The 23049-nt window shown below is 43.0% G+C and overlaps 1 protein-coding gene across 9 annotated transcripts in view; it reads right to left on the bottom strand.

The window, feature by feature from the left end:
- Nucleotides 1-23049, bottom strand: part of LOC129868781 (stromal interaction molecule 1-like) — a 91506-nt gene that overhangs the window by 5755 nt on the left and 62702 nt on the right. For 7 of the 9 annotated variants that reach the window (XM_055943012.1, XM_055943011.1, XM_055943005.1 and 4 more), the window contains 5 exons: nt 11522-11699; nt 6214-6381; nt 3071-3171; nt 1739-1974; nt 1274-1360 (listed from right to left, as the gene is read on the bottom strand). In XM_055943012.1, coding sequence (XP_055798987.1) covers nt 1274-1360; nt 1739-1974; nt 3071-3171; nt 6214-6381; nt 11522-11699 — 770 coding nt within the window. The remainder of the gene's footprint in view (nt 1-1273; nt 1361-1738; nt 1975-3070; nt 3172-6213; nt 6382-11521; nt 11700-23049) is intronic. The other 2 variants (XM_055943013.1, XM_055943009.1) reach the window with 1 other exon arrangement.

Genomic DNA, 23049 nt, shown 5'->3' with positions numbered 1-23049 from the left:
TAATGCAGAAATGAAAGTCATTTTGATAGAATTTTTAAAGTCTGTTTCGGCACAGATACTGTAGAGAGTTTCGGCACAGATACTGTATTTACACTGAGTGTACAAAACATTAAGAACACCTGCTCTTTCCATGACACTGACTGACCAGGTGAATCCAGGTGGAAGCTATGATCCCTTTATTGATGTCACTTGTTAAATCTACTTCAATCAGTGTAGATGAAGGGGAGGAGACAGGTTGAAATATGTTTTTTTTTTAAAACCTTGAGACAATTGAGACGTGCATTGTTTGTGTGCCATTCAGAGGGTGAATGGGCAAGACAATATTTAAGTGCCTTTGAATGGGGCATGGTAGTAGGTGCCCGGCGCACCGGTTTGTGTATGTCAAAAACTGCAATGCTGCAGCATTTTTCAGGCTCAACCATTTCCTGTGTGCATCAGAATGGTCCTTGACACAACTGTGGGAAGCATTGGAGTCAACATGGACCAGCATCCCTGTGGAACGCTTTCGACGCCACGAATTGAGACTGTTCTGATGGCAAACGCAATATTAGTAAGGTGTTCCTAATGTTTTGTACACTCAGTGTATATAGGAAGTGACAGACATGCTAGAAATGATATCTTATCAGGCTTTTTGATGTTCTGAGAAAATAAAGTGTTCTGACAAAACCCAATGTGCAAATATCCTGGTGTACCAGCCAGAAGATGTGGAGGGACAGAAAAACTGTAGACCTGCAAGTGGAGGTTAGTCAGCAACAGAGGGAGGACAGGAGAGGAGGATAAATAATAAGCACCCCTTTCTGAAGGAAGAGTGAAAAAGGAGTCAGAGTCTTCCAGTTGGACAGAATGTCTGATTTGTAGAGAGATAGGGGGAGAGAGAAGGAGAGAAAGAGAGAGGGCATGTGACGAGTGGATATAGGAGAGTGAAAAGGGAGTAAGAGTCTTCCAGTTGGACAGAATGTCTGATCTGTAGAGAGATAGGGGGAGAGAGGAGAGAAAGAGAGAGGGCATGTGGATATAAAGCGGCAAATTCTTGTCGCTTCTCCACAAGATAAGATCAACCCCCCCCCCCCCCCCCCATCTCCCCGCCTCTCCCCGTCCGGCTCAACCCCAATGCTTCTGAGAGACAGTGGACCATCCACAGGTAGTAGAGCAGAAGGGGTAGTCTGTCTATGTGGGAGAATCCACAGAGGAAAGAGAAAATGGGGGGTTGGAAGGGTACATTAGTAGTGCTTGGTTAGGATTGGCAAGGAGAGTAAAGGAGGGTGGGCCCAACCAGAATACTTCCATGGGGATTGGCTGTCGGAGATGCCGCTCATTGGCCAGAGGTCACTCACTCGCCGGTCCATCTGCCAGGCCGCGTCTGAGGATAGCCAATCACGGGACAGATGATGAATGTGAGGAAACCAACCAATCAGGACAGAATTTGAGGAGATCATCCAATAAGGAGACAGAGTGGTGAGAAGATAGGATACCATTGACCTGGCACAGCAAATCACCAGTACAAATCACTTGATTAGGAAGAGGTGTTTGATACAATCAACCCTGATACAGGACAGGACAGGAGTGGTTAAATAGCACTTTGACAGTTTTGCATTTTGCAGTTAAGGTTAGGATCGAGTGAAGGGAAACTGATCCTCAATCTGTACCACAGGGGCACTTCATCCCGGAGCCACTAATACTCTATCTAACACAGAGTGATGTGTCGGTGTGCGGAGAAGCGCAAAGTGATGACACGTACACCGCAGCGTCCCTGGGGACAGCATATTCTCGTCCATGTCGTCTAAATCGTCTGATAGGATTAGGTGCTGCGGGGTGGACGGGTGCAGGCCCAGGAAGGCGGGGTCTAGGTTGAGGGCAGCGGCCAGGGCGGGCAGACCGGGGTTATTGACCAATGGTAAGCCTGTAAGAGACTCCAACTGCTGCCAGCGGTGAAGCTTCTCCCTCAGAGCAGCCGTCACCTCACCGAGAGCCTGCCTAGAGAGGGGGGGGGGGGGGGGGGGATTACAGACAAGAGGAGAGAGAAAAATGGAAAGAGCCTCAAGGACTTCAGAGGTGTGTAACCCAACAAGGTAAAGTCACTTGGTCTGTTGGCTGAGCAATTTAAAGTAATTTGGCTGAACAATGTGAAGTCAATTGGCTGAAAAAGGTGAAGTCAGTTTGTAAAGTCATTTGGCTGAAAAAGGTGAAATCAGTTTGTAAAGTCATTTGGCTGAACAAGGCAAAGTCAGTTGGCTGAACAAGGTAAAGTCAGTTGGCTGAACAAGGTAAAGTCAGTTGGCTGAACAAGGTAAAGTCAGTTGGCTGAACAACGTATAGTCAGTTGGCTGAACAACGTATAGTCATCTTGCTGAAAAACGTAACGCAAGTTGGCAGAACACAGTCAAGTCAGTTGGCTGAACAAGGTAAAGTCGGTTGGCTAAACGAGGTAAAGTCGGTTGGCTAAACGAGGTAAAGTCGGTTGGCTGAACGAGGTAAAGTCGGTTGGCTGAACGAGGTAAAGTCGGTTGGCTGAACGAGGTAAAGTCGGTTGGCTGAACGAGGTAAAGTCGGTTGGCTGAACGAGGTAAAGTCGGTTGGCTGAACGAGGTAAAGTCGGTTGGCTGAACGAGGTAAAGTCGGTTGGCTGAACGAGGTAAAGTCGGTTGGCTAAACGAGGTAAAGTCGGTTGGCTAAACGAGGTAAAGTCGGTTGGCTAAACGAGGTAAAGTCGGTTGGCTAAACGAGGTAAAGTCGGTTGGCTAAACGAGGTAAAGTCGGTTGGCTAAACGAGGTAAAGTCGGTTGGCTAAACGAGGTAAAGTCGGTTGGCTAAACGAGGTAAAGTCGGTTGGCTAAACGAGGTAAAGTCGGTTGGCTAAACGAGGTAAAGTCGGTTGGCTAAACGAGGTAAAGTCGGTTGGCTAAACGAGGTAAAGTCGGTTGGCTAAACGAGGTAAAGTCGGTTGGCTAAACGAGGTAAAGTCGGTTGGCTAAACGAGGTAAAGTCGGTTGGCTAAACGAGGTAAAGTCGGTTGGCAGAACAAGGTAAAGTCGGTTGGCAGAACAAGGTAAAGTCGGTTGACTGAACTTACTTGGCAGTCAGGATCTTGTGATCAACGTCGTCCAGGGAGGAGCTATGAGCCACATGGAACGTCCCAAATAGGGTGCTCCTCTTCTTCTTGATCTTGTCAGCCTATATCATCATCATCATCATCAGCACTATCATAATTCACAAAACCACCATCATCAACTTTCTCACCAGGTTCATGTGTGTGTGTATGAGTGTGTGTTTGTGTATCTGTGTAACTAAATGACTATCGCCCCGTAACGCTCACTTCTGTCATCATGAAGTGCTTTGAGAGGCTAGTTAAGGATCATATCACCTCTACCTTACCTGACACGCTAGACCCACTTCAATTTGCTTACCTCCCAAATAGATCCACAGACGATGCAATCGCCATCGCACTGCACACTGCCCTAACCCATCTGGACAGGAGGAATACCTATGTAAGAATGCTGTTCATTGACTATAGCTCAGCATTCAACACCATAGTACCCTCCAAGCTCATCATTATGCTCGGAGCACTGGGTCTGAACCCGGCCCTGTGCTACTGTGTCCTGGACTTCCTGACGGAGGGTCAACAAAACAAAGAACCTGATGGAAAGGTGGAAAGCTTCAAGTTCCTCGGCGTACATATCACTGACGATCTGAAATGGTCCACCCACACAGACAGTGTGGTAAAGAGGCTGAAGAAATTTGGCTTGGCCCCTAAAACCCTCACAAAATTTTACAGGTGCACAATTGAGAGCATCCTGTCTGGCTGTATCACCGCCTGGTACAGCAACTGCACCACCCGCAAATGCAGGGCTCTCCAGAGGGTGATGCAGTCTGCCCAACGCATCACCGTGGGCAAACTACCTGCCCAAACCTACAGCACCCAAAAAGATCATCTAGGACATCAACCACCTGAGCCACGGCCTGTTCCGCCCGTTATCATCCAGAAGGTGAGGTCAGTACAGGTGCATCAAAACTGGGACCGAGAGACTGAAAAACAGCTTCTACCTCAAGGCCATCAGACTGCTAAACAGCCATCACTAGCCGGCTTCAACACAGTTACGCAACCCTGCACCTTAGAGGCTGCTGCCATATATACAGTGGGGAGAACAAGTATTTGATAACCTGCAAAATCGGCAGTGTTTCCTACTTACAAAGCATGTAGAGGTCTGTAATTTTTATCATAGGTACACTTCAACTGTGAGAGACGGAATCTAAAACAAAAATCCAGAAAATCACATTGTATGATTTTTAAGTAATTCCTTTGCATTTTATTGCATGACATAAGTATTTGTAGGATTAAGCATCCACTAATGACGCTTAATCCTATATTGACGTTTGTTTGAAGGTTCGTCTGAGAGCATAGCGGGATTTCTTATAAGCGCCCGGATTAGTGTCCCGCTCCTCGAAAGCGACAGCTCTAGCCTTTAGCTTGATGCGGATGTTGCCTGTAATCCATGGCTTCTGGTTGGGATATGTACGTACAGACACTGTGGGGACGACGTTATCGATGCACTTATTGATGAAGCCGATGGACTGAGGTGGTGTATTCCTCAATGCCATTGGATGAATCCCGGAACATATTCCAGTCTTTGCTAACAAAACAGTCCTATAGTGTAGCATCCGCATCATCTGACCACTTCCATATTAAGCGAGTCACACAGTCTGCTTAAACTAATAACACAAACAATTATACATTTTCATGTCTTTATTGAACACACTGTGTAAACATTCACAGTGCAGGGTGGGGAAAGTGGATTTAATAACTGGTTGACCCTCCTTTGGCAGCAATAACCTGTAGTTATTCTGTAGTTGTGGATCAGACCTGCACAAGAGTCAGGAGGAAATTTGGACCATCCCTCTTTACAAAACTGTTTCACTTCAGCAATATTCTTGGGATGTCTGGTGTGAACTGCTCTCTTGAGGTCATGCCACAGCATCTCAAATCAGGTTGAGGTCAGGACTGGGCCACTCCAGAAGGCGTATTTTCTTCTGTTGAAGCCATTCTGTTGTTGATTTACTTCTGTGTTTTGGGTTGTTGTCCTGCTACATCACCCACCATTTGTTGAGCTTCAATTGGAGGACAGATAGCCTATATTCTCCTGCAAAATGTCTTGATAAACTTGGGAATTCATTTTTCTGTTGATGATAGCAAGCTGTCCAGGCCCTGAGGCAGCAAAGCAGCCCCAAACCATGATGCTCCCTCCACCATACGTTTACAACTGGGATGAGGTTTTGATGTTGGTGTGCGGAGCCTTTTTCTCCACACATAGTGTTGTATGTTCCTTCCAAACAACTCGAATGTAGTTTCATCTGTCCACAGAATATTTTGCCAGTAGCGCCGTGGAACATCCAGGTGCACTTTTGCAAACTTCAGCAATGTTTTCTTGGACAGCAGTGGCTTCTTCCGTGGTGTCCTCCCATGAACACCATTCATGTTTAGTGTTTTAAGTATCGTAGAGTAGTCAACAGAGATGTTAGCATGTTCCAGAGATTTCTGTAAGTCTTTAGCTGACACTCTAGGATTCTTCTTAACCCCATTGAGCATTCTGCGCTGTGCTCTTGCAGTCATCTTTGCAGGACGGCCACTTCTAGGGAGAGTAGCAACAGTGCTGAACTTTCTCCATTTATAGACAATTTGTCTTACTGTGGACTGATGAACATCAAGGCATTTAGAGATACTTTTGTAACCCTTTCCAGCTTTATGAAAGTCAACAATTCTTAATCTTAGGTCTTCTGAGATCTCTTTTGTTCGAGGCATGGTTCACATTGGGTAATGCTTCTTGTGAATATTTTTATAGGGCAAGGCAGCTCTAACCAACATCTCCAATCTCGTCTCATTGATTGGACTCCAGGTTAGCTGACTCCTGACTCCAATTAGCTTTTGGAGAAGTAATTAGCCCAGGGGATCACATACTTTTCCCAACCTACACTGTGAATGTTTAAATTGTATTCAATATAGACAAGAAAAATACAATAATGTGTGTGTTATTAGTTTAAGCAGACTATGTTTGTCTATTGTTGTGACTTAGATGAAGATCAGATACAATTGTATGACCAATTTATGTAGAAATCCAAGTAAGTCCAAAGGGTTCACATACTTTTCCCTCGCCACTGTTTGTGTATGTGACCAAAATGTTTTGATATGATTTGATTTCTGTGTGTATGCGTGTGTCTCACCCCCTCTTTGGCCTGAAGTAGTTGTTTCTCAGCGCTCTGTTTCTTGATGTTGTAGTACTGGACCTCTATCTCGTGGGTCAGCTGCAGCCAGGTCTTAAGGGCTTCAGGGGGAGACCAACAGGCTCGAGACTCCAGCTCCCGCTCTGCCTTCTTCAGGGCCATACGCACCTGGATACACACACACACACACACACAAGTATATACACAGGTCTACGCACACACAGACATATGCACACACGTGCATGCACACGCAAACAAACAGATGGACACACACAGGTATACACCCACACACACCCATGCACGCTCACAGACACACATGTCTATGAGTGTATGTTATGTGTGGGTATGAGTGTGTGTGTGTGTGTGTGTGTGTGTGTGTGTGTGTATAGAGGTGTGTATGCAGTCAGTGGAGACTGCTCAGAGGAGGAAGGGAAGGACCATCCTCAGTGAATTTTATAAAAATAAAAATTGTAAAACATTTAAAAAGTTATTTAGATAAAACTATACTAAATATATTCACGGCACCAAATAATTGATTAAAACACATTGTTTTGCAATGAAGGTCTACAGTAATCCCAACAGCACGTTGTAGGGTAGCGCCATGTTGTAGCCGGAGGACAGGTAGCTTCCGTCCTACTCTGGGTACATTGACTTCAATACAAAACCTAGGAGGCTCATGGTTTGGTTCTCACCTCCTTCCATAGACTTACACAGTAATTATGACAACTTCCAGAGGACGTCCTCCAACCTATCAGAGCTCTTGCAGCATGAACTGACATGTCGTCCACCCAATCAAAGGATCAGAGAATGAATCTAGTACTGAAAGCATAAGCTACAGCTAGCTAGCACTGCAGTGCATAACATGTGGTGAATAGTTGACTCAAAGAGAGAGAAATACAATAGTTAAAAAGTTTTGAACAAATTAATTTCTTCTAAAATGAAGGATAAGCAAGAGAGAGAGAGTATACATTTTTTTCTCACTTACTTAGCTCGCAAATGCAGCTAGCTAGTTTACCCTACTCAAACATGCTATGTTAGCTAGCTGGCTATCAAACGCAAAACTGGAACTTTTCCAAGTCAAGGTAAGCTTTTGGTTTTACTAATTTATTGCCACCGGGGCCCGCCGGTGTAACTGCTAAACTGTTAACTGACTATACACTGTAAAGTTAATGCATGATTGTAGTGTGTTTACTAACGCGTTACTTCCATTAGCTATGTTGACTATGACGTTACTTTAGCTAATATGGTGACAACGATGTAGGCTGTGTGTAGGTGTTTTCGCCTGATGACTCTTCGCCTGTGCATTGAAGTCCACAAACGAAGGGAAAAGGTGAGAGGGGGAGAGCGCATAGATGTGAGAAGGAATACAATGTGGCTGCTATGAAAGTGAACTGTGCTTACGCATGATCAGGGGTTAATTCATTCCACAGATTCAGTTGAAAAACGTTTCTTAAATGGAAGCAAACGTAACAAAACTGGGATAAACATACCTGCATTTGTCCAATAGAAACTCTTGTTTGCAACTGTTGTACTAACGATTACACCCTAGATCAGCTAGATGCAGGCAAGAGTGTGCAAGGCAGTATGGAATGTGTCAATATCTGTCCAAGTGTCACTGTCATTAAAAAATATATATTTGCATACCAAATTAAAAAAATTATAATAATAGTTTTTTTGCATGATTTTCAAAAATTTTACATTTAATTGAGAGAAATATAATCTCTATTGTTCTCTATAAAATGTTTAATGTTGATTGTATGAATCTCAAAATTGAGTGTATTACATTTACTTATGCAAACATTTTATTATGTTGTTAGATGTTTAAATGATCACTTATCCTTATTCTGCCAAAATAACAAGTGTTTCAGTGTCAATCGTAGAGATAAATAGGACTCTAGATGGAAATAACTCGTTTTGGTATAGACATTGTCATTGCGGGATTTCACTATTCTAAAAGTAGTCATCTGAGTGGGAATTCCTTTGGGTTGGGAGTGATCAGTCAATGATCGGAGAGCATTGTCTTCTTCAAATTGGGTTGCCTATGGTTTGTAAACCAAAGACTAATGTAATATCCAGGAGCCTAGATCAAGATTTATACCAGGACATTGGTCTAAAGATCCAGGCCCATTGAGTTGAGACCATGACAAGTTATTAAAAAACAAATTTGAAGACCACTAGATCAAGAGTCCATGGGTCCTTTCTTCAATGTTGTTTTTGTCGCACTGCTTTGCTTTATCTTGGCCAGGTCGCATTTGTAAATATTTTAAATTGTAAGATTAAACTTCGGTACAGTACAGTAAAGCACAGTTGAGCCAGTATTTATGCTGCAGTAGTTTGTGTCGGGGGGCTAGGGTCAGTCTGTTATATCTGGAGTATTTCTCCTGTCTTATCCGGTGTCTTGTGTGAATTTAAGTATGCTCTCTCTCTCTCTCGCTCTCTCTCTCTCTCTCTGAGCCCTAGGGCCATGCCTCAGGACTACCTGGCCTGATGACTCCTTGCTGTCCCCAGTCCACCTGGCCGTGCTGCTGCTCCAGTTTCGACTGTTCTGGGAACCCTGACCTGTTCCAGACCTGCTGTTTTCAACTCTCTAGAGACAGCAGAGTACTGGCCACCCCTCATAGCCTGGTTTCTCTCTAGGTTTCTTCCTAGGTTCTGGCCTTTCTAGGGAGTTTTTCCTAGCCAACGTGCTTCTACACCTGCAATGCTTGCTGTTTGGGGTTTTAGGCTGGGTTTCTGTACAGCACTTTGAGATATCAGCTGATGTAAGAAGGGCTTTATAAATAAATGTGATTTGATTTGAGATTTGATTTAGAGTACAGTACAGTAGGGCAGGGGTTTTCAAACTTTTCTTGCCCAGGGACCCCCATCATATATGACTCGATTCAGGAAACTAGGCATATGTCGCGGGTCACTACTTCACAGGAGAGCCATTTGAACGAAAACGTATTTTTTATCAAAATATGTTTTTTTTTGCAGGAAATGCCTACTGGAACATGTGAACTTTCGTGTGCCTTAATAACAGACTTGTATGCCATCTGTAAATACAAATAATACATATAAATTACGAACCAAGTTGGTTTAGCCACAGAAAAAGCCAGCAACTTTCCCGCTAGCCATTATTGGCTGAGAAAATTAGTGGGCTGGACATGCCAAAAGATGAGTTTGGATTGGTCTGCCATATAGTACGCTTGTGTCTATTTGAGTTGGTCAGTTTGATAGCTAAGGAGATGGAGAAAACACCTGTCTCCGGATTACATCTTCAAACTAAGGGCAACCATGGCATCCGTGACAGGGAGAAGCGTCCATCCATGACATAACGTTATGGGTAAGATAGTCTAGCTAGCTACATTTTCAGATATTACCTGTTTTCAATTTTGACAGAAAGACATTTTCATTTCAAGTTACTGTGTACTGTTAGCTAGCTAGCTAACGATAGCTGGCTGGCTCACTAGCTAACGTTATGTGTATGATCTCATTATTCGTATCTGAGAGCCATTTGCTTTGCTAGTTATAGCTTAATGTTAGCTAGCTAACACTGAACCTGGTTGGTTATCTACCTGCAGATTCATGCAGGGTAGTAACATCATGAGTTGGGATTATAATGAATTGTTTACCTCTGGTGCGTTCGTAGATTCGCTCTGGCTATCTACTCCAATTTCAGAGCACTCTTGTCTGAGTGTGCCAGAGCGCAGAATAACTGATGAATTTACGAACGCTCAACACCAGTTGAATATGGCTGGAATCAGTAAATGGTGGCCAAAAAAAGTGTAATTAAACTGTTGCCAGCAGCACAGTTACAGTCACCAATGCTCTAGATAACATGAAAACAGCCTAACCAGCTCTGCTAGGGGGAGTAAAATGGTCAGAGTGGGGTGTTCTCTCATTATGTGTCTGGAAGTAGCTGGCAAGACAGTTAGCTTTGGTGCTTGACTGGCATTGTGAGGTCAGAACGCTCAGATCAACCCTACTCCTCGGCCAGAGCGTCCAGTGTGCGCTCTGAATGCTCCGAGAGCGAAAGGCTCTGAATTTATGAAAGGACAATCTGACAACGCTCTGAATTTACCAACGCCCTGAGCTCACTATGAGTGCACTCCAGATTGAATTCACAAACACACCCCATAGCTAGCTAGCTACATGCCTTAACAAAATACTCCATCATGCAAGTAACCATTTCAAGAGAATGTCACTGCGACAACTGTTGATAGACGTGGCTGGTACTTTGGCACTCTCGTCTGAGTGTGCCAGAGCGCAAAATAACTGATGAATTTACAAACGCTCAACACCCGTTGAATATGGCTGGTGTCAGTAAACGTTGGCAAAAAAGCATAAATTGTTGCCAGCAGCACAGTTGCAGTCACTAACACTCTGGATAACATAAAAACAGCCTAACCAGCTCTGTTGGGGCGAGTGAAATTGTCAGTGAGCTGTTCTCTCATTTGTGTCTGGAAGTAGCTAGCAAGCTAGCCGACATTAGCCAGTTAGCTTGGGTGCTTGACTGTTGTTGTTAGTACAGAACGCTCAGATCAAACCTTAAAGAGATGGGTGGGGCTAAAGATTAAGAGGGTGTGAACGATGCTGAATGGGTGTAGACAAAGAAGAGCTCTCCGGTAGGTACCAAAACATTCAAAGGCCATTTTTTTTAAAGTGAGGTTACAAGTTTATCAACTTTCAAAGCAGAATTACTTTCCCATTGTTCCCCAAATGCAGTGTATGATATACCATTTTGTAGCTCTGTGTCTCTGCTTTTATCCAATGTAAAAAACACAATTTCACATTTTGCTACAAAAGATCGAATCAAGGCGGTCGGTCACATTTGTTAGAAAAAAACAAATAAAAATGTGTATAAAAACATGTCTTCTCATCAGGTGAATAATAAAGGCAAGTAGAAGTAATTAACATTTTAAAATTAATAGATTTGGTGGAACGCTTCTACAAAGTACTGAGAAAAGCGTCTGAATACTTATGTAAATGTGAAAAATTATTTTTAATAAACTTGCAAACATTTCTAAAAACCTGTTTTTGCTTTGTCATTATGGGGTGTTGTGTGTATATTGTGTATAAAAAAACTCTTTAATACATTTTAGAAAAAGTCTAATGTAACAAAATGTGGAAAAAGTCACAGGGTCGGAATACTTTCCAAATGTACTGTATACAGGCATATTTATTTGTGTGTGTGTATGCATTGTGTATGCAGTTTGTGTGTGTGTGTGTGTGTGTTAATGTGTGTATGCACAGTACACAGGTGTATGTGTATAAACAGGTGTGTGTATGTCCAGGTGTACTGTATGTGTGTATGCAGTGTGTATACCTGATCCAGCTCTTCCTCGGCGTATTTCTGCCTGCTCCACTCGTTCTCTGTTCCCTCCCGTAGCTTACCGAGTCTCTGGGCCTCTTGCTTGGCTTCGTTGATCTCGTCCCTCAGACGTTGCTCCAACGTTACCTTCTCAACCTCCACACTACGATGCTCCTCCTGGGCGATCTGCAACCTACATAGAGAAGGAGAGATGGGGGAGAGCGAGAGAGCGAGAGAGAGACGGGAAAGAGAGGGCAAAAGAAGATAGTGGCAGGAGATGAAGGGAAGACAGAGAAAAAGGGAAAGAGTGAAATAGAGAGAGGATTAATACACTACTTTTCAAGATTATACATATAATTGGCTATATAGTTATGTTTATGCATTACCAGGGCAAAGATATCCTGTGGCGTGCCACATTGCTATTCTTAACCTATACTGAACACAAATATAAAACGCAACATGCAACGATTTCAAAGATTTTACTGAGTTACAGTTCATATAAGGAAATCAGTCAATTGAAATAAATAAATTAGGCCCTAATGTATGGATTTCACATGACTGGGCAGAGGTGCAGCCATTTTTCTATTTTACCTTTATTTAACTTGGCAAGACAGGGCCAGGAAGGGCATAGGCCCAGTCAATGAGGATGAGTTTTTCCCCACAAAAAGGCTTTATTACAGACAGAAATACTCCTGAGCACCCCTCCCCACCCCCCTCAGATGATCTGACAGCTGAAGAAGCTGAATGTGGAGGTCCTGGGCTGGCGTGGTTACACGTGATCTGCAGTTGTGAGGCCAGTTGGACTTACTGCCAAATTCTCTAAAACAACGTTGGAGGCAGCTTATGGTAGAGAAATTAACTTTCAATTCTCTGGCAACAGCTCTGGTGGACATTCCTGCAGTCAGCGTGCCAATTGCACGCTCCCTAAAAACTTCAGACATCTGTGGCATTGTGTTGTGTGACAAAACGGAACATTTTAAAGTGGCCTTTTATTGTCCCCAGCAGAAGTTGCACCTGTGTAATGATCATGCTGTTTAAATCAGCTTTTTGATATGCCACACCTGTAAGGTGGATGGGTTATCTTGGCAAATGAGAAATGCTCAGTAACAAGGATGTAAACAAATTTGTGCACAAAATGTGTTCAGTGTATATCAATGACCTTGCTGCTGGGTCTTCTACTGTACCTGCCATTCTCTTTGCTGATGATACCAATGTGATTTTATCACACAATCCTTTTGATTCACTAATTAACGATGCCATCTCAGGAATGGCAAAATGTTCTGAATGGCAACATTTTCTGAATGGTACCAGATAAACAAATTATATTTAAATGTTTAAAAAAATCTAACTTTATGTACAGTTTTGGCCAAAAGTTTTGAGAAAGTGTAAATTAATATTTGTGTCAAAGTTTGCTGATTCAGTGTCTTTAGATATTTTTTGTAAGATGTTACTATGGAACACTAAAGTATAATTACAAGCATTTCATAAATGTCAAAGGCTTTTTTGACAATTACATGAAGTTGATGCAAAGAGTCAATATTTGCAGCATTGACCCTTCTTTTTCAAGACCTCTGCAATCCGCCCTGGCATGCTGTCAATTAACTTGTTATGGATAGGGGGCAGCATTTTCACGTTTGGATGAAAAGCATGCCCAGAGTAAACTGCCTGCTACTCAGTCCCAGTTGCTAACATATGCATATTATTAGTATATTTGGATAGAAAACACTCTGAAGTTTCTAAAACTGTTTGAATGATGTCTGTGAGTATAACAGAACTCATATGGCAGGCAAAAACCTGACAAAAAATCCAACCAGGAAGTGGGAAATCTGAGGTTGGTCGTTTTTCAACTCATTCCCTATTGAAGATAGTGGGATATTGGTCATGTTGCACTTCCTAAGGCTTCCACTAGATGTCAACAGTCTTTAGAACCTTGTCTGATGCTTCTACTGTGAAGTGGGGGCGAATGAGAGGAGTTTGAGTAAGGTCTCTCCCAGAGTGCCACGAGCTGACCATGCGTGTTCATGTGAGAGTTAGCTGCGTTGCATCACATTTCTGAAGACAAAGGAATTCTCCGGTTGGAACATTATTGAAGATTTATGTTAAAAACATCCTAAAGATTGATTCTATACATTGTTTGACATGTTTCTACAGACTGTAATATGACTTTTCGTCTGAACTTTTGCCTGGACCTGCCCGCGCGTCTTGAGTTTAGATTGTGTACTGAATGAGCGAACCAAAAGAAGTAATTTGGACATAAATTATGGACTTTATGGAACAAATCAAACATTTATTGTGAAACTAGGATTCCTGGGAGTGCATTCTGATGAAGATCATTAAAAGGTAAGTGAATATTTATAATGCTATTTCTGACTTATGTTGACTCCAACATGGCGGATTGGCTTGATTTGTCGTCTGAGCGCCGTACTCAGATTATTGCATGGTGTGCTTTTTCCGTAAAGTTTTTTTAAATCTGACACAGCGGTTGCATTAAGGAGAAGTGGATCTAAAATTCCATGCATAACAGTTGTATCTTTTATCAATTAAGTTCTGCTTTTCTGATGTATCAAATACTTATGTCATGCAATAAAATGCTAATTAATTACTTAAAAATCATACAATGTGATTTTCTGGATTTTTGTCTCACAGTTGAAGTGTACCTATGATAAAAAGTACAGACCTCTACATGCTTTGTAAGTAGGATAACCTGCAAAATCGGCAGTGAATCAAATACTTGTTCTCCCCACTGTAGGTGTTCCTTTTGTCCAGGTGGGAAAGGGCAGTGTGGAGTGCAATAGAGATTGCATCATCTGTGGATCTGTTTGGGTGATATGCAAATTGGAGTGGGTCTAGGGTTTCTGGGATAATGGTGTTGATGTGAGCCATTACCAGCCTTTCAAAGCACTTCATGGCTACGGACGTGAGTGCTACGGGTCTGTAGTCGTTTAGGCAGGTTGCCTTTGTGTTCTTGTACACAGGGACTATGGAGGTCTGCTTGAAACATGTTGGTATTACAGACTCAATCAGGGACATGTTAAAAATGTCAGTGAAGACACCTGCCAGTTGGTCAGCACATGCCCGGAGCACACATCCTGGTAATCCGTCTGGCCCTGCGGCCTTGTGTATGTTGACCTGTTTAAAGGTCTTACTCACGTCGGCTACGTCGCTCACGTCGCTGATGCGCTCTTGCCTGCCTCAGTGTTGCTTGCCTCGAAGCGAGCATAGAAGTGATTTAGCTCGTCTGGTAGGCTCGTGTCACTGGGCAGTTCGCGGCTGTGCTTCCCTTTGTAGTCTGTAATAGTTTGCAAGCCCTGCCACATCCGACGAGTGTCGGAGCCGGTGTAGTATGATTCAAACTTAGCCCTGTATTGACGCTTTGCCGGTTTGATGGTTCGTCGCAGGGCATAGCGGGATTTCTTGTAAGCTTCCAGGTTAGAGTCCCGCACCTTGAAAGCGGCAGCTCTACCCTTTGGAGTATGTACGTACAGTCACTGTAGGGATGACGTCCTCAATGCACTTATTGATAAAGCCAGTGACTGATGTGGTGTATTCCTCAATGTCATCGGAAGAATCCCGGAACATGTTCCAGTCTGTGATAGCAAAACAGTCCTGTAGTTTAGCATCTGCTTCATCTGACCACTTTTTTATAGACCGAGTCACTGGTGCTTCCTGCTTTAATTTTTGCTTGCAGGAAGCAGGAATCGGGAGGATAGAGTTGTGGTCGGATTTACCAAATGGAGGGCGAGGGAGAGCTTTGTATGCGTCTCTGTGTGTGGAGTACAGGTGATCCAGAATTAGAAGTAGAACTGATTTAAGTTTCCCTGCAATAAAGTATCCGGCCACTAGGAGCGCCGCCTCTGGGTGAGCGGTTTCCTGTTTGCTTATTTCCTTCTACAGCTGACTGAGTGCGGTCTTAGTGCCCGTATCTGTCTGTGGTGGTAAATAAACAGCCACGAAAAGTATAGCTGAGAACTCTCTAGGTAAGTAGTGTGGCCTGCAATTTATTACAATATACTCTACTTCAGGCGAGCAAAATCTAGAGACTTCCTTAGATTTCGTGCACCAGCTGTTGTTTACAAATATGCACAGACCGCCCCCCCCCGTCTTACCTGAGTGTGCTGTTATATCCTGCCGGTGCAGCTTGTATCCCGCTAGCTGAATATCCATGTCGTCATTCAGCCACGATTCCGTGAAACATAGCATATTACAGTTTTTGATGTTCCGTTGGTAGGATATTCGTGATCGTACCTCGTCTAGTTTATTGTCCAATGATTGCACGTTGGCGAGTAATATTGACGGTAACGGCAGCTTTCCTACTCGCCTTCTGCAGGTCCGGACGAGGCATCCGGCTCTTCGTTCTCTGCGTCGCTTCCTTTTGCGAATAATTGGGGTGTCTGCCCTGTGGGGTGTTTGGAGAATATCGTCTGAGTCCTGCCTGTTGTTGAAGAAATCTTCTTCTAATCCGAGGTGAGTGATCGCTGTCCTGATATCCAGAAGCTATTTTCTGCCGTAAGATACGGTTGCAGAAACATTATGTACAAAATCATTTACAAATATTGTGAAAAAACCCACATAATAGCACAATTGTTTAGGAGACCGTAGAACGGCAGCCATCTCCTCCGGCGCCATTTCTACAGAGGGTGCCCCTTATGATTTTCATATGACAATGTTTGTGGAACAGTTTCATTTAACTTATAATAATGTCTTCATATCTCAAAATCTGTGTCATGTGCTTAATCAAAATTAATTAAAATTATACAAACCTAAAAAGTAACTTCTATTGCCATTGCCAACAATGTAAAAATAGCCTATATAAAGCCAAAAAAAAAACATTGCAGCCTGCAGGTAGAAATCACCCTGATTAAAAATAAATATCCTATAAATCACATTGTTGCAGACAGACCATGTGTAGCCAAATTTTAAACATTGTATCAACTATAAATTTGAGTGCGCCCGAAGTTTGCAGCTAGAGAACTTGCAATATTGTATAAAACATTCTGGGCCCTCAAGAGTTTCCTGTGCTAGTGAGCTCGGGACAGACACAGCTGTAGTCTATTTGCGCAAGGGATAAGAAGCAGTGCTTGACTTGGGAAGGAGCTCACCGGAGCCAAGTACCAGCACCTCAAATGTTACCCTGCTTGAGTTCCTGTTCCTCTTATAGAATATTAGCTCAAAAGTATTGTGGTTCTCCTGCACATAAATATAAACAGTACCAGCACCCAAAATGAGAACCAGAACCTATTTCAGTCCAAGTCAAGCACTTTTAAGAAGCCTATTCCACTGGATCAGAGCATGACATTTTTCCCTTTCATGCTGAGTGATTATGGAAAGGGAGAGAGCTGGAAAGATTTTTCAAATACATTGAGAAACTATTGTCATTATCAACGGATGTAAAAACAGTTTTTGTTCGCTTGCTGTTTGAGGTGAAAACCTTACTTTGAGAAGCTCCACAGCTCATTAGTGGTGGTGCGTTAAGCCAATCAGATATACTATCAGATCCCCAAATGACCACATTTATATGCCTACATTTGCGCTCAGGCCAGGTAGCCTATAGGCCTACTTCTATGCGTGCGCGTTCTTACTCAACATTGACAGGAGCGCTCCAAACAAGAAGATGACTAAATTGACAGAAGTCGTAAATGGAATTAAATAAACCAAAACCTGTTTCTCACAAGTGTAGCATAGGTTGTGCACTCTGCCAACTTTGTGTCCACTCGGACAATGAGAACAGGAAGACTGTAATAATATTGAAAGCATAAAAATAAATGACCATAACAAAATTTGAAATTATAGGAATTGACGGTAAATGTACTACTGGTGATATATGTACTGGGGAATTGATAGAGACTAACAATCAAACACAAACAATTCACACAATGAAGTTATGAAACAATGAATGTGCACAAATTGGCGGGAGAGAGCGCATTCTGGGGAGAGAAGTGCATTGTGGAGAGGGAAGTACATTGTGCATCTGGGTGCAAGGTCAATCTGACGTCCGCATTGGCCATGCAGAATTCACGTTGATATGGCCTCAGCAGGAGTTCAGGGCATTCAGGGCACTCTTGCGCTACGTGGAGCAGTGCAGAGCTGTTGTCAAGGAAGTGAGTTTGTGTTTATACAGGATGTACCGCCCCCACCTACAGGCAAGCAATCATGTCAATGTGGCGCTTTACAGAGCCCTTCACATTGTTACAACATTTGGAAGGCGCATGGCCATGCGGTACAGAACTCGATATGACCTCTGCCTGCCTCTGGAGGCTACACAATTGCATCACACCCTCCATAAAGGAGCCTCCGAACACATTTTCGAATCAAGCATAAATTGGCTTTTAGTCTAGGTCTCCGCAAAGAATTAGTTCTCTATATGACAAACTATCTCGGTCGACCAACAGCTTAATGATCAAACAACCGACCAGTCGACTAATTGGGGTCAGCCCTAGTCGTCTATCACTTGTTTTCTTTGGTGAAAATAAAACGGACATATCAATATAACTGATAAGGAATGAGTAGTTTAGTTTAGTCTACTTACTGGCGAAGTTTCAGTAGGAAACAAAACACCACTATCGCCCATATAAGTAGTGGGAGGATGTTCTACAACTCTTAACAGCAGGGGGAGCAACAGGAGGACAGAGAGCAGCCTTGGGAGATCAAAAGTCACAAAGACAGACAGGCAGGCAAGGCAGACAGACATGCTCTCCACGGAGGCAGAAAGACGGGAGAGATGAAATTAAGGGGGGAGAAAGTGGGGAGGGAGAGCAGAGCAGGGGAGGGGAGGAGAAATGGGTGACAGTTGGGGGTATTGAGGGAATGGGGGTGAATGTTTTTGAGCCTGCACGTGACTGTGTGTATTTTGGAGATAGAGGGGGGGGGGGGGTAAATTTCCAGAATGAAAGAGAGAGATATATTTTGAGAGGGGGGACACCCTTTCATAGAGAACAAAGGAATTAGCTGGAGGAAATAGAGTGGATCTGTGGGTTGATCCCTGTTTGTGTCTGCGTGTGCATTTCTCTCTGTGTGTGTGTGTGTGTGTGTGTTACCTGCATGGTCTCCATGGAGAGAAGGGAGTGTGTCGATGTGCCCTTGAGCAAGGCACTTAACCCTAATTTGCTCCAGGGGCACTGTACTACTATGGCTGACCCTGTAAAACAACACATTGCACTGCACGTATACGGTGTAAGTGAAACATCCATTTAAAAATAATAATGATTACCCTGTGTTTATCATCTGTAGTAGGCAAAATGACAGATTCTTCATCTATGCTGTTGTTCATGTGTTATAAGACTTGACCATACTGTCATTCATTGGACCTTTACTTAGCCAGGTATACTATTGAGAACATTTACATTTTACAGCAATAACCTGGTTGGTCCAGAGGTGAACTGAACGATGTCTCTGTCTGCAGAGAGCTAAACCATACAGACCATCATTTTTATTTGAGAGATCTGACATTACCAGGATTTGAGCCTGCATGCCCATGGTTACATAATGTAATAAAACAGTGTGTGTGTGTGTGTGTGTGTGTGTGTGTGTGTGTGTGTGTGTGTGTTGTATGTGCCTGTGTTATGGTCTGAGACAGTCTGGCTGTATTCTCAGAGAACTGGCTGGTCTTTTCCCATGTAAGGGCCTCAGGCAGAACCCTACGTCACTAAGCACTGACAGCAGGCACCCAATGTCCGGTCTGGAGTGTGAAGTCACCAGCTTTGCTGGACAGCTACTGCGTAGCAACCAAGTGGTGTCAAAAGCCCTGGTCTGCTCTAGAAGGCCTATGTAAGTTACGATCGGGAGAACGCCCCCCCCCCCCCCCCAACATTTTTAGACGGACGTTTTGGCCACAAAAATGTGTTTATTATGATCAAGTTCGATCCCCAATGAATTATTAAAAAGTTTGCTACAAATCGAGATATTTAATGAAATAAATAGTGACCCATTCTGACTCCTACATTTGTCTTCACACAGGAGCACGTGCTGACACAGACTAATCACAGGCAGGCTTAAAGGAGGCTAGCGCCCTCACACACGCTCTTTGCACGTGCATCATTTAGTTGTGTTACATTCTGAATTTAAAATGGATTCAATTGAGATTTTTTTTTGTCACTGGCCTATACACAATACCACCTCATGTCAAAGTGGAATTATGTTTTTTGAAAGATTTACAAATGAATACAAAATGTAAAGCTGAAATGACTTGAGTCAATAAGTATTCAAACCCTTTGTTATGTCAAGCCTAAATAAGTTCAGAAGTAAAAATGTTCTTTAACAAGTCACATAATAAGTTGCATGGTCTCACTCCGTGTGCAATAATAGTCTTTAGCATGACCTCAATTCTATATGTGGGGTACAGAGATATCCGTAAGGTCTCTCAGTCCAGCATATTCAACCACAAAGACAAGGGAGGTTTTTTCAATGCGTCTCAAAGAAGGCCTCCTTTTGGTAGATGGGGGGACATTGAATATTCATTTGAGTATGGTGAAGTTATTAAGTACACATTGGATGGCGTCACTACAAAGATACAGGCGTCCTTCCTAACTCAGTTGTCGGAGAGGAAGGAAACTGCTCAGGGATTTCACCACGAGGACAATGGTGACAAACAGTTGCAGAAAAAATGGGTCAAAAGGATGGGTCAAAAGCATTGTAGTTATTACTCCACAATACTAAGCTAATTAACAGAGTGAAAAGAAGGAAGCCTGTACAGAATAAAAATACTCCAAAACATGCATCCATCCTGTTAGCAACAAGGCACTAAAGTAATACTGCAAAAAGTGTTATGTTTGGGGCAAACCAAATACTGTCACACCCTGATCGGTTTCACCTGTCTTGTGCTAGTCTCCACCCCCCACCAGGTGTCTCCAATTTGTCCCCATTATCTTCTGTAGATTTCTAGTTTCTGGTTGTCTGTGCCAGTTAGTGTTGTCTTGTCAGGTTGTTCCAGCGTGTTTTCCTGTTTCTTAAGTTTAGTTTTCTAGTCTTTCTGTTTAATTTATTTATATTTTTTACCCCTTTTTCATGGTATCCAATTGGTAGTTAGAATCTTGTCCCATCGCTGTGGATGTTAAAAATATTTGTTGGTCCGATGCGATTAATGAGGAGCATCCAGATGCTGCACTTGATGAATTTATGAAATTTCTTCTTGCAACTATTGATAAACATGCACCTGTTAAGAAACTGACTGTTAGAACTGTTAAGGCTCCATGGATTGATGAGGAATTGAAAAACGGAATGGTTGAAAGAGATGGGGCAAAAGGAGTTGCTAATAAGTCTGGCTGTACATCTGACTGGCTGACTTACTGCAAATTGAGAAATGATGTGACTAAACTCAACAAAAAGAAGAATCTTTATGAAACCAAGATCAATGATATAAAGAATGATGGAAATAAAACTTGAGTACTTTAAATGAAATTATGGGCAGAAAGACAAATTCAACTCCATCTTTCATCGAATCAGATGGCTTATTCATCACAAAACCATTTGATGTTGCCAATTATTTTAATGATTATTTCATTGGCAAAGTGGGCAAACTTAGGCAGGAAATGCCCACAAATGCTCACAAACAGTGAGCAATTATATTAATGTATAAATAAACAAATAATGAAAGAAAAGCAGTGCAAGTTTGAATTTTGTAAAAGTTAGTGTGGGAGAGGTGGAAAAATGACTGTTATCGATCAATAATGACAAACCACCTGGCATTGACAACTTAGATGGAAAGCTACTGAGGATGGTAGCTGACTCTATAGCCACTCCTATCTGTCATATTTTTAATCTGAGCCGAGAGGAAAGTCTTTGTCCTCACGCCTGGAGGGAAGCCAAAGTAATTCCGCTACCCATGAGCGGTAAAGCAGCCTTTACTCGTTCTAACAGCAGACCTATAAGCTACTTGCCAGCTTTTAGCAAACTGTTGGAAAAAATTGTGCTTGACCAAATACAATGCTATTTCTCTGTAAACAAAGTAACAAGACTTTCAGGATGCTTATAGAGAAGGGCACTCAACATGTACTGCACTGACACAAATGACTGATGATCGGTTGAAAGAAATTTATAATAAGAAGATTGTGGGAACTGTACTGTTAGATTTCAGTGCAGCCTTTAATATACGCATCAGCAACCACAGCTAATGAAGTCACTGAAACCCTTAAAGACCTGTAGTCTATTTTGGAATGGGTGGCCAGTAATAAACTGGTCCTGAACATCTCTAAAACGAAGAGCATTGTATTTTGTACAAATCATTACTTAAGTGCTAGACCTCAGCTGAATCTGGTAATGAATGGTGTGGCTGTTGAACAAGTTGAGGAGACTAAATTACTTTAGATTGTAAACTGTCATGGTCAAAACATATAGATTCAATGGTTGCAAAGGTGGCAGAGGTCTAGCCGTAATGAAGAGATGCTCTGCCTTTTTGACACTACACTCCAAAAAGCAAGTTCTGCAGGCTCTAGTTTTGTATAATCTTGATTATTGTCCAGTCGTGTGGTCCATTGCTGCAAGGAAAGACTTAGTTAAGCTGCAGCTGGTCCAGAACAGAGCGGCACGTTTTGCTCTTAATTGTAATCAGAGGGCTAATATTAATACTATGCATACCAGTCTCTCATGGCTAAAAGTTGAGGAGAGACTGACTGCATCACTTATTTTTATAAGAAACATTAATGTGTTGAAAGTCAACCCAAATTGGTTGCTAGTCAACATACACACAGCTCTGACACACACACGTATCCCACCAGACATGCCACCAGGGGTCTTTTCACAGTCCCAAAATCCAGAACAAATTCAAGAAAACATACAGTATTATATAGAGCCCTTATTGCATGGAACTCCCATCTCATATTGCTCAGATAAACAGCAAACCTGTTTTCAAAAAACAGATAAAGCAACACCTCGTGGCACAACGTCTCCTCTATTTGACCTAGATAGTTTGTGTGTATGTATTGATATGTAGGCTACGTGTGCCTTTTTAAAATGTATGTAGTTTTGTCCTTGAGCTGTTCTTGTCTAATGACGTTCTGTATTATGTCATTCTGTATTATGTTTCATGTTTTGTGTGACGCCAGGAAGAGTAGCTGCTGCTTTTGCAACAGCTAATGGGGATCCTAGTAAAACACGAATACGAAATACCGTACGGTCGAGAGCCGTGCATCCTCCGAAACACAACCCAGCCAAGCTGCCCTGCTTCTTGACACATTGCCTGCATAACCCGGCAGCCAGCCGCACCAATGTGTCGGAGGAAACATCGTACACCTGGCGACCGTGTCAGCGTGCATTGCACCAGGCCCGCCACAGGAGTCGCTAGAGCGTGATGGGACAAGAACATCCCTGCCGGCCAAACCCTCCCCTAACCCGGACGACGGTGGCCCAATTGTGCGCTGGCCCATGGGTCTCCCGGTCACGGCCGGCTGCGACAGAGCCTGGACTCGAACCAGGATCTCTAGTGGCACAGCTAGCACTGCGATGCAGCGCCTTGCGCCACTCGAGAGGCAGTCTTCCCGTTTCTGACCATTCTGCCTGCCCTGACCCTGAGCCTGCCTGCCATTCTGTCCCTGTATTGACTCTGCCTTGGA

This window comes from Salvelinus fontinalis, chromosome 13 (assembly GCF_029448725.1).
Source record: "Salvelinus fontinalis isolate EN_2023a chromosome 13, ASM2944872v1, whole genome shotgun sequence".
NCBI classification, from domain to species: Eukaryota; Metazoa; Chordata; class Actinopteri; order Salmoniformes; family Salmonidae; genus Salvelinus; species Salvelinus fontinalis.
Note: the sequence above shows the minus strand (reverse complement) of the source record. Positions and strands in the feature narration are given on the sequence as shown.